At 45.1% G+C, this 17,662-nt stretch overlaps 1 protein-coding gene across 4 annotated transcripts in view; it reads right to left on the bottom strand.

The window, feature by feature from the left end:
* ASIC2 (acid sensing ion channel subunit 2) overlaps window positions 1-17,662 on the bottom strand; it is a 392,894-nt gene that overhangs the window by 36,167 nt on the left and 339,065 nt on the right. For all 4 annotated transcript variants that reach the window (XR_008327307.1, XR_008327306.1, XM_053362111.1 and 1 more), the window contains one exon: window positions 4,785-4,912. Coding sequence is in view for 2 of the 4 variants with exons in the window: in XM_053362111.1 (XP_053218086.1) it covers window positions 4,785-4,912 (128 nt within the window). In the remaining 2 variants the exon portion in view is untranslated. The remainder of the gene's footprint in view (window positions 1-4,784; window positions 4,913-17,662) is intronic.

Genomic DNA, 17,662 nt, shown 5'->3' with positions numbered 1-17,662 from the left:
CCCGATTATAATCTACCAGCCAACTGCTTGAGGGAATTGCCTCAGTTTGTCTAATGGCCCCAAGTCTACCTCTCTCTATACATCTAGCATCTTTGCTCTTTTCTTTTCTTTCCTCTCGAAGGACAATGAACACATTATGTAAGGAAGGGGTGATGCCATGACTTCAGAGTCAAGACATGGAGTCGGAAGCTGCAGAGTCCCGGGCTAAAGAGCCAGACCAAGTATCTAACCCTGAGACTGGTGCTGGTGAGCAGAGGTCACCCAGCAAGAGTGATGCCAGAGTGAGGCTTTGAACCCTGATCTACCCACATCCTGGTCTGGCCCTCTCTATAACCACTGCCCCACACCAGCTCTTGTCTGCCCAATGTAGGCCTTCTGGGCCAGAATCCCAATTTCCATTTCTCTCCCTCCCCACCCCCCAAGAAATCAGCCCGCAGCATCCCAGGATCTTTTCCTTTTTTCCTCAGGCTCTGAACATTCACCAGGACGAGTCTCTGAGGCGCATTTCAGCCATCCTCCCCAATATTGCCACAGCATCTCTAACTGGTTGCTTAATTGAAGCCTCTTAAATTTTTATGGCCAAATTGGCAGAAATGGCTGCTTTAGGGAACATTTCATCTTCTTTAACATGCCTGCCTTTGGCGGAATAACGAGGAGCAATAGAAGAAAGGTTTCCCGAGCCCAGGCGTTCGTTCCAAACTGGTGTGGACAGTTTGCATCCCCAACAAAGATTTGTTTTGTTTTTGAGCAGGAGGCTTTTATCAGCATCCCTCCTTGCTCCAGCTGCTGCATGCCTGACAAAGTCACCTGCAAACGCCTGGAGGCCCTTCCGGTTGCTTTTATCAGGCAAGCCCTGTGGGCTGCTTTGCTCACGGTTTGTGGGTGGTGGGGTAGGAGCACTTAGCGAGGTTCAGCCACACACACACACACAGCTCCTCCTGTGTGGAAACTGTTTTGTCCTTTTCTCTCCCCCTCACCCCCTTGTTAGAAGTAATGAGGACAAGCTGTGCCAGGGACAGAGGAAAACAACAGCCTCCCACTGCATGCCAGATGCAGCCAGGACGCGACTTGCTCCTCATTCTGCATGTCCCTGAGCTGGCCATGAGAAGACAGAGAAAGCCAGAAGCCCTTCAACGTGATATAGGTGCTGGAGAGAGTACATTGGAAACTTGGGGGCATTTTCCCATGAAGGTTACAGTGGTACCTCAGGTTACAGATGCTTCAGGTTACAGACGCTTCAGGTTACAGACTCCGCTAACGCAGAAATAGTACCTCGGGTTAAGAACTTTGCTTCAGGATGAGAACAGAAATCGCGTGGCAGCGGCAGCGGGAGGCCCCATTAGCTAAAGTGGTGCTTCAGGTTAAGCACAGTTTCAGGTTAAGAACGGACCTCCAGAACGAATTAAGTTCTTAACCCGAGGTACCACTGTACAGTAGTCTGCACCTACATTTCTTGAATTCTTCTTCTTCTACATCATCATCATTAGTATTTCAAACCTGAAAATCTCTTTCTAACAAAAATGGATTGGTCAGAACGCTCATTTGTGTCACAGGTGCCTCTGTTGTGCTTGCTTCCTCCATGTGATCACATGACCATAAATAACAAGAGGCTCAAAGGCAGGGATGGGGAGCCTGCGGCCCTCCCTAGATGTCAGTGGACTCCAGCTCCTATCATCCCAGAGCACCCTGGCTGGGGCTGATGGGAGCTGGGAGTCCAACAAGATCTGGAGCAGGGTGGTGCAACACATGGCCTCAATTTTTTGCCGGTCCCTGGCAACATTTGATGCCCCCACCTCAGGCTGCTTTCCCAAAGCTGGTTAAGCGAAGTGCTGGGCTTTGGGACAGAGGTATGAGGTCTCTGACAGGGTCCTAGAGTCCTCCCTTCTTCCTTCCCAAAGCCTAATTAGTGCTTTCTCAGCTTTGGAAAGAAGGTGGGAGGGCTCTAAGACCCTGCGAGAGCCTCATGTCTCCTTCACAAAGCCTGGTGCTTTGCTTAGCTGGCTTTGGGAAGGCAGCATGAGGGCTGGGGCTGGGGGTGTCAATATTTGGCTTCTTGTCCCCCCCCAACAAGGCAGTGTGGGTTCCGTGCCATAGAGCAGGAAGGTCTTGAGAACTGCCATCTCTGTGAGGGGACTAGGGGTCACAGAAGAATTCTCAGCACCCTTAACCAACTGCAGTTTCCAGGAATTTTTTTGGGGGGGGGGGAGTTGTGGCTTTTCAAGGTGGTATGATGCTGCTTTAAATGTATAATGAAAAAGGGGTTTGGCCATTTCCTGCAACAGAGTCCAGCTTAAAGCTTTTCTCAAACATTCCTAGCCTCATCTGCCACTGTCTTTTTCTGGTGCCTCTTTCTTCCTTCTCTGCTCTCTTTGCCTGGAAAGCCTCCCCCTTTCCCATATCGGCCAGCCCCTGCACTGCCCCCTGTCCTTGTCCTGCTGTTTTCTTCTTCTCCTTCAAGTCCCCTGCCAAAGCCTTTCATGGATCACCTCAGCCCTCCCGCAATCTGCCTCTCCAGCTGCCCTGTGATCCCCACCCCTTTCCCTGTCTTGCAGCTGTGCGGTTTTCATCAATATGGCCATAAAGGTTTCCTCCAAGACAGAGAGGGACGCAACATTTCAACTTGACAGTTTTCACGGCGAATGTAATTGGTCCTAATTGCGACCAGAGTGATCTTACCTGCCCTCCAGACACATATATCCAAATGCTTATTATTAAAAATTTGCATGTGGATGAATGAATAAATGGTGTAGAATTCAACAGAGTCAGTTTCACTCCCTCCCTCTTTTTCTCTATGTGTGGCTGGTAAAACAAGTTTAGTGAAGAGGTGGTAACTTTACATTCACAGGTCTTGAGACTCAGAGGTTGGCTGTGGGCCCACAGCACCTAATACTGGGTGTATAGGGATAATTATGGGTCATAAGCCCCACTGTTTGCAGGGGAGGGCCTTGGTAATATGGCAAGACTCTGGAAGGATCCTAGGCTCTGGAAGGATCCTAGTAAGGGCTTGCTTCCCAAAGCTGAGCAAGCCCTTACTAGGCTTTGAGAAGGAGTCTGGAAGGCACCCCTTTGGTTTGGCGCCCTGTGCGAAGGAACCTGCCACGCTGCCCTCAACCCACATCTGCTGTTTGTAATTGCACATCTGGTTCCGACAATGCACACAGTGGTTGCAAAGTTTGTTAGCACTTCTAAGTACAGTGGTACCTCGGGTTACATACGCTTCAGGTTACATACGCTTCAGGTTACAGACTCCGCTAACCAATAAATATTACCTCAGGTTAAGAACCTTGCTTCAGGACAAGAACAGAAACCATGCTCCAGTGGTGCGGCAGCAGCAGGAGGCCCCATTAGCTAAAGTGGTGCTTCAGGTTAAGAACAGTTTCAGGTTAAGAACAGACCTCCAGAATAAATTAAGTACTTAACCCTAGGTACTACTGTACTTTCAGTTCACTGCACTGAATGGTCCACAGTCAGGATTGGACCATTCCTTATCCTCCACTTGAATCGCTGAGCTCTTCTGATGGGGCATGTTTGGTGGTCCCACATGTTCCTCAGGCTTGACTGGCATTTACCTGGGATGGACCCTTAAGTGTGCTGGGACTGTCCTGTAGTAGAGCTCCTTGCCACCCTGCTCGCTTTCAGGCATCTTCTGAAAACTGTTTTCTTTAGACAGGCCTCTCAAAGCCAAGATCCTCTGCCAACCAGCTTTTGCTAACGTGTCAGATGCTTTTATTGTTGTAACTGTAGTATTGTGTTTTTTAATTTTTCGGATGTATACTGCCTTGTGATATTTTATATGACAGAGTAATCTATAAACATGTAAATAAAATTTTAAAATAAACAAAACAGTTAAACATTTTGCCATCTGAGATGGGAACTCCAAATGACATCCCCTGCTGTTTCAGGGGAGTCGTGCAGAACTTCCTAAAGGATTGTAGTGATTCTGCCTGTTTTATTAAGCATTCATCCTGATTTATTTGCACCAAGTTTACAGGGAAGTTAGATGACAGTCGGCCATTTATCCATTCTGTCTGCAGGGAGGTTAGATGACATTGTATCAATCAAATGTTATCCCACACTTTCAAGTACATTTCCTTACTGCAAAAAAAGTCAGATTGTGTATTTGTGTGCTGCACCAGTCCTTCATTTTAAATGTTAATTTTGTTATTGAAACCAAGTTAGCTTATTTCTACCCTTTTACATAGTTTTGCATGGACTGGGATTTTTTTTGTGTGTTTTGTTTTTTTACTTATTGATATGTGGTTATTTCTTTCTTTAAAAAAGAAAAATTATTCAAAAGTTACAATACAGCATTTTCAATGAATATATCCCCTCCATAGACACCTCTGTGGTGATAATGATGATGGCATTAAAATATCCTGTTCTTTCTACAGAATTGTTTCTCATTTGCTTTGAATTGTTATTGTATATTTGATACACTGTCAGTGGCTTTGGGCACAATTGAGTGGAAAGGTGGCATACAAATAAACTGAGGATGGTGAGGAAGGACGATGAATTGCACAACCTGAATTTGTGTGGTTGAATCCCACCCGAAAACAGCAACAGTTTGGAAGCATTCTAAGTCTCATCAGGCAGACCTCTCCCCCATTCTGCCACTGTCCATGCTACTAAAATATTTCCCACTTCAAATGGCCACTTCTCCTTGCCTTATGGATAGTATTCTCTCAAATGGCAGCTAACCAAGGCATCCTCAGCCTCTCCTCCCTTTGTGGCCTTAGAAGGAATGACTACAGAACGCGGAAATGTATGAGAAAAGCAGGACTCACTCTTTGCTCTTGCGTGGCTACAAAAGTCTGGAACCCAGGCGCCACGCCAAACCCAAGTTCCTGAACAAACGGCGGCTCAGACTGACTGTGGATCTGGACTTTGACTCCTGCTTCAAATGTTGTTTCATCTGCAAAGAGAACGAAAAAAATGTTAATTAGTCGGGGACGATCTTGTGCATTCAACACTCAGAAAGGCGATGAGCTTAATCACTACCATAATCAGCACCCCTGCCATCAGAAATGGCAATAGCCAAACTTGTCCAAACAGCAATTTTCCAATCTAAGGAACTTCTTATGTAGCTGCTGGCTACATTTCTCCTTACCCTTAGAAATGTGTAATTTTGAGCTATTTCCTCAGTGATAGCCAGAGTCCACATATTCTTGTCCTGTAATGTCTTCCATTTCTGGGCCAAATAAGTTCTATTTGGCCCAGAAATGGGAGACATTATAGGACAAGAATGTGTGGACTCTGGCTATCACAGAGGAATTAACTCAAAATTACACATTTCTAAAGGTAAGGAAGACTTGAATCATTTCTGAACCATATTGCGGTGGGATTTCATCTCTTAGGTCTCCAATTCAGATATACAAAACTCTCTTCCCCCATCAAATTGTGAAATCTGGCTTCCGTCATGTGTTTTGCTGCTTTTATTCTTCTATATTATCTGCTATTTATTTATTTGGAAACACAACCTCTGTATTGCTCCTATGTTTTGTAACTTTAGGTTTTGTCATTCATTTGCATTTATTATTTTTTGTTAATAAAATGATTTTTTTCAAAAACCACACTCAAAATGCTGTGAGTTCATCAACACCATTATCATCCCTGACATCAGAAATGTTAATATCCAAAATCAGGTAGGGGGTATGATTCAGGTCTCCAGGACACTCAAGTGTTACTGACCTTAAAGCTACTATCCTTGAATAAAGGCAAGTCAAAGGGAAGCTGCAGCATGAAACTGTTGAATTACAATTCAAGCAACAGGTTCCATGCAAAAATTTGTGAACTGAATCGGAAAAGAGGTATTCTTTCACATCACATGTGTCAGTGCAACCCGGGGTTTCCCCAGCTTACCTTGCAAGTAGCAGAAAGTGAAGCGGAGGAAACCCTGGACACGACAGCTTCACACCATGCATCTTTTTCACTAGACATTACCAAGGAAACATGGTTACTAGCCTTCATTCACACATCCTTTTCCCATTCCACCACCACCACCACCAATTTGTCTGGTTGGAGCATCAGTCATTCTTCTCAAAACTCACTAAGCTGTGATTTGTACATAAAACTTCCCAAAAGTGGTCTCAGCCTTAGCTTTTTGCAGAATTGTGTGTGTGTGTTGATTTCATGTTGTGCTTTTGGATTGGAGGAACATTTTTTAATGCCTGTGTTCACCTCTTGCAGCCCCCCAAGTTGCTCAGCTGTCTCCCTGCGTCGCAGATGGCAGAGTTGTGCAAGCGATGCCACAGTTTCTATTTCACATTCTGGCAACAAAGATCCATGTTTTTAAAAACCCTCTTCCAGATCAATGTTTGTTCAAACCCCCTTGACACCCAGCCTGTTTCTCATCTGTATAATTCCACAGTGTGCTCACAAAATGCAGCAATGAGCTGGCCGTAGGGGTGGGTGGGTGGGTGCGAGTCCTCCGCCACTAAACTTCCTTCTAAAAAGGCTTTTACAGATGTGGCACAGAGGACAGCCTATTAAAACATAACCTTTTCAGACTCTGCCTTTCTGTCTCAAAAGCACAAAAACAGCTCAAAGATAAATAGGACACACACACAAAAATAACAATAACACTCCCTTATGTAATGCTAAAAAAAGCCTCCCCAGGAACCTGTTGCTTCTGTGAACACGATCTGCCAGCTGGTGGGATTTCTTTGGGGGGGGGGAGGTTTTCAGTCAATCAGGGGGGTCAAGCTGATCAGTGACAGCTGGCTTGGAAACTAAGCCCTGTCTGAGCAATACTTTTTGCAACTAGGCTGCTCCTTCTGTTGAAAGTCTCACTCCGCATGCATTTGTAAAAGGCGATACACCTTTCCACTCAGGTTGGCAAAAGCCTGACTGTTAAGACGCATGGATTTATCATTACAGCTTGCCATCATTATTTTTTCATGGTGTTATTATGGCTCTCCAGTGTGCAAACATATAAATATTAAAGCCCGAGCCCATCCGTTAGCCAGCCGAGGAAAACAGTTGTGAGGCATAAGGATGAAGCATAGGAAAGGTCCAAGCAAGGGAAAGGAGAAAACCAGGATGAATGGATGCAGCTGTGAGTGCTTTCCTTCAAATCTGGGATGTGTCAAGGCTTCAGGAAGGGGCCTGTTTTCCCCCTCTGCCACACCAGGATTCAGCCCTGGCACACTTAACAAGATAAAATTAGCTAACATGCAGAGTGCATTCACCCCACAGCACTGTGAAATTACACCTTAACTCCAGACCTTTTTGGGAATGGGGAGGGGCTTTCACATCACACTGAAATGACGATGCCAACCCCATACTTCCAAGGAAGGTGAAGGAGAGAAGCCAAAAGCAATGCCACCAAGCCTCACTCCAACTGCATTTCAATGCTTCCCTTTCCATCTTTGAGCTGGCAACTGCAGGAAGAAGTCCAGAACTAGGAGAGGGCTCATTTAGATTGTGAGCTTGCCGACAGCAGCCTGGTTATTTTTATTTATGTATGGTGTCTAATAAACACGGGGATCGTTGCAAATGATAAATGACAAAGATGACAATGACAACTTAGTTAACGTCCCAGAAAGACAAAGTGAATCTTCCACGCTCTGTTGCTCCCATTTCCTTTCAATGGTGCTGGTGCAAGAGGAAGAACTTTCCCAAAGGACTGTGCTCTCTTGGGTCAAATCTGCCTCTTGCTCCGCTGCCCTTAGGAGAAGATGTGAGCTGAAATGGAGAAGGCATGTTTCAAGCACACAAAATGTGCCCTCTCCTTTGACAGGTTTTTTTTGCACTCCTTTGTGAAAGGAATCGAAGCTGTTCAGAAGCGGGCATCATGTCGGTGGAGAGAACTGAGTTGGCGCTCTGTCAACCTGATGCCTAGCTGAGGCAGAAGGTGACTGGGGCGTGCATTTGGATGCAGTGATGGCACCAACCTAGACAGCTTTAAAAGAGGATTAGGTGAATTCATGGAGACAATCAGTGGCTACTAGCCATGATAGCTATGCTCTGCCTCCACAGTTCAGGGCAGCAATGCTTCTGAATACCAGTTGCTGGAAACCACAGGAGAGGCAGAATGCTCTGTGTTCGAATCCTGCTTGCAGGTTTCCCATAGGCATATGGTCAGCTACTGTGAGAACAGGATGCTGGACTAGATGGGCCACTGTCCTGATCCAGCAGGGCTCTTATGTTCTTAATACATGCATGCATATCTAAATGTGGATGCCACCCATCTTCACAGCATTACTTGCCTAATAGGATTCACACCTTTACCCCCATCGAGCCCCTGCTGGTCGTTCAGAGGGATGCATGAGCATCAAGGCCAAAGGATTCCCAATCAGTGCTGGAAGCCATCAGCACAGCATGACAAAAGAAGGAGAGCTGGCCTGGTTACCTGGACAATGGGAAGGCATTCAACAGGAGGGAAAGGCAACAGGTAGGTTTTCTTTGCCATCAATGATATTATCACACAACTAAATATGTGGCCTTTTGAGACATCGTGCTCACTATGGGAGTCCTGATTGGCTGGGATCACACGGTCCAGAAATGCTTTCATGCACAGCTAAAAATGACACTGAAGTAACAGCAGATTGTGAATACAGGCGCTGTGTAAATATGAGCACACAAAAAATAGGCAAAAGGATAGAGGGCAGTGTTCTTGTCCAGACAGTGATCTCAGTCTGGTGAGGTTCTAGCATGGACAGAGGGGGGCTGCAAGGAGTGAGTTCAAGTCCCAAGAAGGGGAGCAATGTACTGTCAAGCAACTCCAAGTTCCGGTTCTGGTAAACCTGTCAGGTTTCAATAAAGCCAAGTTAAGCAAAGAGGAGGTCAGCATCTAGTGAGGCAAGATCCAAGCAAAACTGGTAGCATCACGGATAGCTCCACAAGAGTCACATGAGCAGAGATAAGTTGGGTAAAATGTCAGTGAGGCCTTGTAGGGCTTCCAAGACAGAGGACCAGACAGCCATGGGCTGCAGAATCTCTCTTTTTTAGAAAATTAGGTACGGCAAGGGATAGACTCAAAAATCTCCTTTGGAGACCAGTTGGAGACCAATTTGATGTTCACTTAGAAAGAACATATTGGCTTGTGGCCAAGGCAGCTCATTTGGGCACATGTGCTACTATCATGGTGGGGAGGATCTGCCACCCCTTTGCATCCTTATTTGCAGCTGGCTGGTCAGCAACTGGGGTGGCAGTAAGGCAACACTGAAAAAACAGGTGGTAGTTAGGGAGGTCAAGGATATAGGTAATAGCATCACTGGACTGCTAGTGTCCATAACACACACACACACACACACACACACACACACACACACACACGTGGCCCCATCTGCTGTAAGCTAAGAAATTGAAGGCAAGGCCAGCCTTCATCTTCTCTGCTTCAAGCCACTTTGTAAAGTGAAGCTGTGATTCCTGACTCCCTGAGTAACAGAAGGTGTCGCAACTAACTGCATTACGCATGTCAGCTATTTTTAGCCGAGCAGATTGCTCTCGCAGCCAAAATCCAGAGGCCATATGCCTCGAGGTGTATTATTAAAAAGCACATTATGTAATATCTAGGACAGGAAAGGTGCTGTCCCTGGAGCCTTATGCAGATCTCACAAACCACAGTAAAAAAAAAAAGTCAACCTTGTGGCATCATGCCCATCTTGCCAGAAACCAACATGGCAATTATGGAGACATACAGGGGGGACAGATGGATACCATCTCCCTGAAGTCCTTGACTTGGTGCTGTTGCCCATGAACAGGAGCGTGGGAAGTGTGCTGGGGAAAGGCTTTTCGTCTTTCCATGGGAACACCCCAAGCTCACTGAGAGAAGGCTGATGTGTGAAATGCAACTATGTGATTTTGCATTCTCTTTGCTTCCCGCAAGCCAGGAACTCCCTCCCAGAATGCTCCTTTCAAATCCCCGCCTTAAGACCTACCTCTTCTGTGCAAAATCTTTGGCTTAGCCCCTTAGCCCCTACCCCCAAATGAAATCCAAGCAAAGCGTAACTGCACAAGCTCTAATGCGCCCCAGGGCCACCTGCTTCTTTCCCATTCTCCTTGCCCTGTTGAAATTTCGACTGTAAGCTCTTCAGTGCAGGGAGGGTGCTGTGCCTTTTCACGTAGGCCAGTTGTGCTGAGCACCTAGTTGTTGAAAGTTTAGTGTCTCAAAGTGCTGAGGTTCAATACGGTGGGTCTAATTCAGCCGAAGTTAAGAACTGTGAAGCACTACTGATTTCAACTCGAAAACTAAGCCTAGGCTTAAACTTGCTAAGTTGGAATCAATGGTGCTTGATTTTGCCTGAATTGTGCACACTGTATAGATAAACAAATACTGGATTTCATTTCACAGCTCCTTCAGTGCAGGCACCGGATCTACTGAAAGGTATATCCCGACAGCTCTTTTGTGTAAACAGGTGCACCATCTAGTCCTCGAATTATGAGGCAACACCACTCAAATGGGCTCCTACTGACTTTTTATGTAATGTGCATCCTAAAACAAATAACCTTTGCCAATATAAGGACTACTTCACTTTAATTTCAGCTCTCCAGCAGATTTGCAAGTCACAAGCAGATGTGGATCTTAAGGCTGTATGGTTTTTCTACAGTTAAGAAGGAGTCCTCTCTAACAACAACAACAACAACAACAACAGGAACTGAACCAGGGATAGGCAACAAGGTGCCCCCCCAAGGCTGTTGGATTTCAAACTACCATTGGTCCCAACAGGGGTGCCAACTTGAATAAAATGTTTTTTTGGAGGTGAAGTCCAGGCAAGACTCTTCCTACATAATCAGTCACAAGATGCAGCGTACACACACCATTTGATTGGCAAAGCCCATCAACTTGGGGGTGGGGGGGCTGGTCCACTCAAGTATTTTATTGGGGGGCTGAAGGTATCTTGGCCCCTAGCAGTTGGCTCCTATGGTTCCAGCCAGCATGGCCAGGCATGATGGGAGTTGGAGTCCAGCAACTTCTGGAGGGCACCATGTTGGCTATCCTTGATATAGAGCATTTCAAATATATTTCATATGCATATTCTCCCGCCAACCCTGTTAGTTAAGCCAGCCTTAGTGTACTGCAAACAGAGGGTTGAAGGAGAAAGGCTGTATTAAGGCCACTTGGTGAAATTTGAATTTCTAGCTCACAGCCTTAGCTGCTACTCCACACCAGCTCTCATTCCTCAGTGCTGCTTTTGGGAGAGTAGTTGAAACCACAGCACTTGGCTGAGCCTTACCCTAAACATGTCTGCAAGTTCTGCTACTTCTTCCATCTTACTGCCCCCTTAAAAAAAAAAAAAAAGTAAATGGGTGGAAATCCAGCCTAAAATAAGAATTCTGAAAAGCTCATGTGCTGCAATTTGAATGCTGGTTGATGCTAAAAACAGAGTGTTTTTCCCCCCGGTTCATTGTGTTTCAGATTTTATTGTGTTGTTTTGCATTTTATTGTTAAATAAATACTGTATCAATATTTGATTTTTTTTAATGTACAATGCCCTGGAATCCATGTTTGGATAAAGCAATAGAAGTTAAGTTCAGATTAGAAAATTTGAAAAATAAAATAAATAGTTCACTGACTTATTTAGGGGACAGAGCGAACCCCACTGTGTAGATGGCTTCCATCTACATTGGACCCCTGTCAGTCTCTACACATTTGGCTTCTCTCAGCTGGGTCTGTAATGTCTTGGAGCTTTGCGCAGAGATCCTGCACAGTGGTCAGGCAGCAGATTAAGGAGACAGATGGGCTGTCACATATTTTGCGCCTAAAGGGCTAATGTATAACAGAATTTCAATGGACTACGCAAAAAATGTGGTTTTTAAGGAGCAATGCAAGAATGAAAAACTGCATTGTCCAAAACTCACAGGAGAAATGATATGTACCTTACACACAAAAATAATGTACGCTGCAAGTCTATGCATATTTACGCAGGAGTCCTATTGAGGTTAATGGGGCTTACTCTCATTGTAACTACAGAGACTGCAGCTGACAAGGTGTCATGTTACAAACATGTTTTCATTAAAACTGAGCATAATATAGCCACTTACTTCACAGACAAATTGCGTCAAAGGGCAGGGATTATGGTAATCACTTACTGTTCAGTTTTGGCCCTTTGGGACACTTTAGCTGCCTGCTGCCCAGATAATTTTGGGATCTTTGTAACGCAAACAACATAAAACGGGGCAGGCAGGGGAGAAGAGAGGGTAGTGGCACCTTTATTAGGACCAATCAAAATGTTATAGGAGTAAGCTTCTGAGTTCTCCAGAACTCATACCTTTCATCAGGCCAGAGGCTAAATAAACTGGCAGAGAAACAGCAGGGACAAAAGGCAGACGAGACTGATGTTTGTCACACCCAATGCAAGCATAACTGGATTAGTCTCACCAGCTACAAGCCAGATTGCAGTTGCACCCAGGACTATAGGACCCAACTAGCAATCACAGCAATTCCCCCATTTTTGAAAATACAAAACCTTGGAGTCACTCACAATTTTGTGACATTGTAGTTAAGACTAATAAAGGGGGTTGTGGGTTTGAATTCAGCCCCACCCTCCAATAATAGACCAGAAGAGCCACCAATGATATATGTCTCAGTATTTCCTTAGCTGTCTATTAAAAGAATTCAAAATTAAATACTGCGCTGTATTGCTTTGCTTTTTATCTAACTTGGAAGATCACCTCCCTCTCTGAAATGCTTCGGTGTGATTCATAGCTTATTCTGTAGAGAACTGGTCTCTTAGTTTTTGAGTAGGACAGGACTTTGCCAGCCAGACAGTTAACATTTGGAAACATGACACAGACTGCCCTGCCAACCATCTGTACACATAAACAAAAAACCAGGCACAAGTTACCTACTGTACTAGGTACGATTGGAGATGACGAATCAGGGCTTTAAGCTTTCCTAAACCCATCCGCCACAATCCTGCATTTCTCTGCGACAAAGGCTTGGACAGAGAAAACCACCCACCAGCTTTCATTCAGCTTTGCAAAGTAGATTCCTTGATGCACAACCTTCACTGCGGCAGCTCCCAAAGTCTTGAAATATTCAACAGTCAAAGACTGATGGGCAACCCAGACTCATTAAGAAGCCAGCTGGAGGTAAATGTCATGCTCAAACGCTGCCCTGCTGTCATCGCTCCTCGGCCCCCTTCGCAAATCTTTCTTGTATTAAAAAACGTTTGTTTTAAAGGTTTTATTGATTTTGTCTTTGTTTTTAATGATGACGGCATCATGTATGTTTGTTTTGAATTGGTTTGTGGCCTTTAGCCATGTTGTACCTATAATTTTATTTGTACAACACTTGGAGAACTTGTGGTTTATATTTTTTCCAAAAAAAGAAAGAAAGAAAGAAAGAAAGAAAGAAAGAAAGAAAGAAAGAAAGAAAGAAAATCTTTTCTGATTCATTGCTCAGGTACACACCTGAGGTTGTAGGAAATGTATCAGGAAAAAAGCAGGTACTGCTCTCTACAAAGACACTTGCATGTTCAAAGGTTGGGTGTGTTTGCACCAATATTCATCTTGTTTTATTTCATTTCCCTGTTTACAATCTTAAAAATGTCTACCCAGAAGTACTGAATTCAGTGGCACTTGCTCCCAGATAAGTGGGGTTAGGATTCTTATCTCTCTCAAAACAATTTTCACACAGTTGTCTATCAGTATCCTTCTCACCCTGCAAAATGGCAAATTCGGAGTTTTCTTCTTAATTCAATTAACATAGCATGGTGGTGTGTTCTGCTTTTCTTGGCACCAAAGTTTTAATGTTTTAAGCACGAGGTACATGCAAGCCTGACACTCACCTGTGTTAGGGGTGGGAAACATTTTTAACCCAGGAGCTGCATGCCCTTGTTGCCTACCCTTTGAGGCCAAATGGTGGGTGGAGCCACAGCTGGCAATAGGAAGGATCACGTTGTCCCACACATACATGCACCACACCTGCATGCAGGATGCAGGTTGTATATTGCAGGGGATTTTGGTTGAGCCATCCCCTCTCAGGCTTCTTATCTAGGAGTGGGAGGCCTACACACGACGGACTTAAATAATCTCCTCTCTCCTGGGAGCCATAGTTCAGTGAGAGCCTAGGGATGTCTAACGGAGAACTTTCATCACCCTGCCAAGATACATTAAAGTGCTGTAAAAATGATGTTTAAGTTATGCCTTGGGAATAATAGCTACCTGTCTTGCAGGATTCTTCCAAGGATGAATGAGTTAATTACTGCAATAGCAGCAGCTCCAAAGCTCTCTGCTTTCAGAGATCCCTTTCAACACTGAAATCTGACTGCTGAGAAACTCATGCACACTGTAGAAAATTCTGGGTGGTTTAAGTCCTTCCAGGTGGAGCGCTGGCCAGGGCCACTGAACCTCATTACTGCCTCAGCTGAACCACGAAATCACACATGACTTCTTGGCAAATGGCCCACCTACAACCATTCAAGTGTACCCAGCGGCCACATGACTCTGGCATCCGTTGTGGCGAATGCCAATGCTACCACTTCAAAACGTGAGAATACCTCTGATGGATCCAGCCAAAAGCCGATCTAGTCCAGCATTCTGCTTCCCATGGTGGCCAAGCAGAAGCCTATGGGAAACCCACAAACACTAGGTCTGTCCTCCTGCTGTTCCTCCCCCTGGCATAAGGCATTCAGAGGCGTACACCTTGAAAGATATCCAGGTAGAAAACTGGGATGAAAACTCTCCATGCCAAAATGATGGGATAGCCGTTAATCTACGGCAGTCTTCCCCAACCTGTGGCCCTCCAGATGTTGTTGGACTCCAACAGCCCCAGCCAGAGTGACTCATAATCAGGGGGTGATCATTACAACCACAGCCCAAGGTAAGTTATAAAGCGGAAGCTATTTCCAGTGATACTCGGAGCGAGCTCTCTATCCAACTCCAAGAGTGATTCCTTGGCATACTCAATAGCCTCCTGCAGCTGTACACTGCCGGGGAAGATAAGCAGTAGTGAGCAAGTTGTCTTTTGGGAAATGGTCATGGCTCAGTGGTAAAGAGCATGCTCTGCATGCAAAAAGGTCCAGGCAGGGCTGGGAGAGATTCTGGCCTGAAACAGCAGAACGCTATTGCCTGGCAGTGTTTGCAATACTGAGCTAGATGAGCCAGTGAAGGAAGCTTCCTATGTACAGTTACTGATTCTCTCACAGATTATTCCAAAGAACCCCTATGATAAAGCTGAGCAATCAAATTATGCAGGGACTTTTCTTGGGCTGGTGGCACCAACTACAAGGGAACTTTCCACTTGCTAAGAAAGTCCCTAAGCTGCTGCATGAGACATCCCAAAGTATCAGACACATGCACTTTAAAATGGCTATCCCTTCATTATGAATATTTGCAGAGGACAGCAGCCGCCAGCCACTCATGGAACATTTTCAGCCACTCATGGCAGCTCTGTCGAAAGATATTTTGGGTTGATAGCTAAAGTAACGGGACTGACAGGTACTTGAAAGGAAATGGTCCATAATGAATTGAAAAAGATGTTTAAAAGTACTTCTGCTCCCCCCAAAACAGAGTCCTTTCTGTTGGGGATAATTCAGATGGAAATTCCCAGGTGTCAAAAAAAGGTGATTTATGTATGCCACTACTGTGCCCCATGTTTTGTTAGCCCCAAAATGGAAAACAAGCAAAGAAGAATGGCAACTTAAGTTGACAGAGTATGCGCAGCTTGCAGACTTAACATATAGAGTAAGAGAACAAGAAGAGCATACATTTAGAGAAGATTGGAAAACGTTTACTGAATATATGGAAAATAACTGTGTACAGCTGAAAATGCTGGCAGCATTAAGATAAATTCAACAGTGTAAATAAGTTTTGATGGATGCAATAATGGAATACCGAATGGTATCATTTTTGTAAAATATGCGGGGATTTATGATATGTAAAATGAACCATAGAAAGAGAAGAAGGGAAGTCATAGAAATCTCAAGGATGTAAAAATGAGTACTTTAAATTGTAAAACAGAAAATTCGATGAAAATTATACATAAAAGAAGAAAGGAAAGTTGTAGTGTGCTTCATGGAAGGGGCTGATGGCACTGTTGTTTTTATTGTAGTTGTGGTTTGTTATTAATTTTTTAAGTTACCTAAAAATGAAGAACAACTAGTGACCAAAGGAGCAGAGTCGGACTAGCCATTAGGCCAGATGACGCTGCAGCCCATGGATACCCCAGGTGCCCTGCTACCTCTGCCATTGGTGAAGAAGTGCCACTGCCATTGGTGCTGATTTTGGGCAGGATCAGTGCGATCTTGTCTGAAACTGGCACCAGTGGCAGTGCTGCTTCTCCGCCAGCAGCAGATGTGCCAGGGTAAGCACATGATGGAAGAGCAGGCGGCAGCAGCAAGAGCAGGTAGGTGGTAGTGCGATGGCGGCAAAGGCAGGCAAGGTGGCGCTTCCCATTTTGCCTCAAGCAGCAGCACACAATGTGCTGCCCCTGATAAGGAGTTATAGGATTGTAGAGTTAGAAGGGACCCTGAGGGTCTTCTAGTCCAACCCCCTGCAATGCAGAAATCTCAACTAGCTCATGGATGACAGATGGCCACCCGACCTCTGCAGAAAGTAACTTGTCCATACACTTAGATGACCCTCTTCTGTTCCATTGTTGCTTGAAGCAAGGCAAGTCAATGAATGGGTAAAAAGGTCTTCTTGCTTACGGAACAATCTCCTGTTTAGGAAAGTTCACTAGCAGCCTACTCTAATGTCCTTTTGGCTCCTAGCAAAGAGCTTTTAATTTCCTCAGATTTAAAAACCTGCGGTGGAAACTGTTTTAATTGCTCCTGTTTTTCTTCTGCTGTCTCACCTAGTGCAGTCTCAATCTTATTTATTATTGGTAATTTGTCGCTGTAGTTTTAGAATTTGCAGCTACGATTTTGTAGGCCACCCTGGAAACGTTTCATGCTGAAGGGCAAAGTTAATACATTTATAAATTAATTCATAAGAACAGAACTGCATCTTGGACAGTGCTGCTCAGCAGATGGAACTGAACTCATACCAGGGAACTTTCAGCCAGTGAGCTGGCTATTTTGATCATCAAAGTCAGTTCTTCTTGTTCCTCAAAACTCCTTTCCCGCAGCAGCACGTTGCTATTCCTACTCCTAGCCTCTGTACTAGGTTTTCCCCACTATCACTGAGTGCTCTCCCTGCCGCGTTCCCCAGAACACTCCTCCTTTCTGTATTCTGCGCCTCCCAACAACTCTACTTTTTCTAGCAAACAATCCCACACCTCTGCTTAGGAAATATTGGGGAATGGCGGAGGTGGGGGATATTGTGCAGGCGAGCATCTATGCCCCAGGGTTGGATTGCAGCAGAGAAGCGGACAAGCTGGGGGATGGGCAGCCACCCACTCTAGCATGTAGCTGCTGGCACTTCCCATTACTCTCCCCTGTCATTTGCGTCGCGGCAACAATGCTTAATTATTCTTGCAGCAAGCTGAATATTTATAGAAGCTCGTATAATATCCATGTAAATAACCAAATCAGCCGGTTATGATTGTTACGGATATAAATACCCGCTGCTGGCGGCTTTCAAGATGAGACAGGGAAGATGGATTGCCGCCGGCACGTTAGAAGCTTGTTTGGATAAACATTGACATTTGTCAATCTCTCCCTGGGGTCTGAGAATATGTGAAGGGCTTGTGCGGGATGGAACACCATGGAGGAAGAATCTCAGCAGGCGTTTGCAGCTGGTAGCCAGACCCTCAGCCTCAGTTTTGCTGTCACAC

The sequence above is a fragment of the Podarcis raffonei genome, chromosome 13 (genome assembly GCF_027172205.1).
Source record: "Podarcis raffonei isolate rPodRaf1 chromosome 13, rPodRaf1.pri, whole genome shotgun sequence".
Lineage (NCBI taxonomy): Eukaryota > Metazoa > Chordata > Lepidosauria > Squamata > Lacertidae > Podarcis > Podarcis raffonei.
This window is presented reverse-complemented; position numbering and strand designations above follow the sequence as displayed.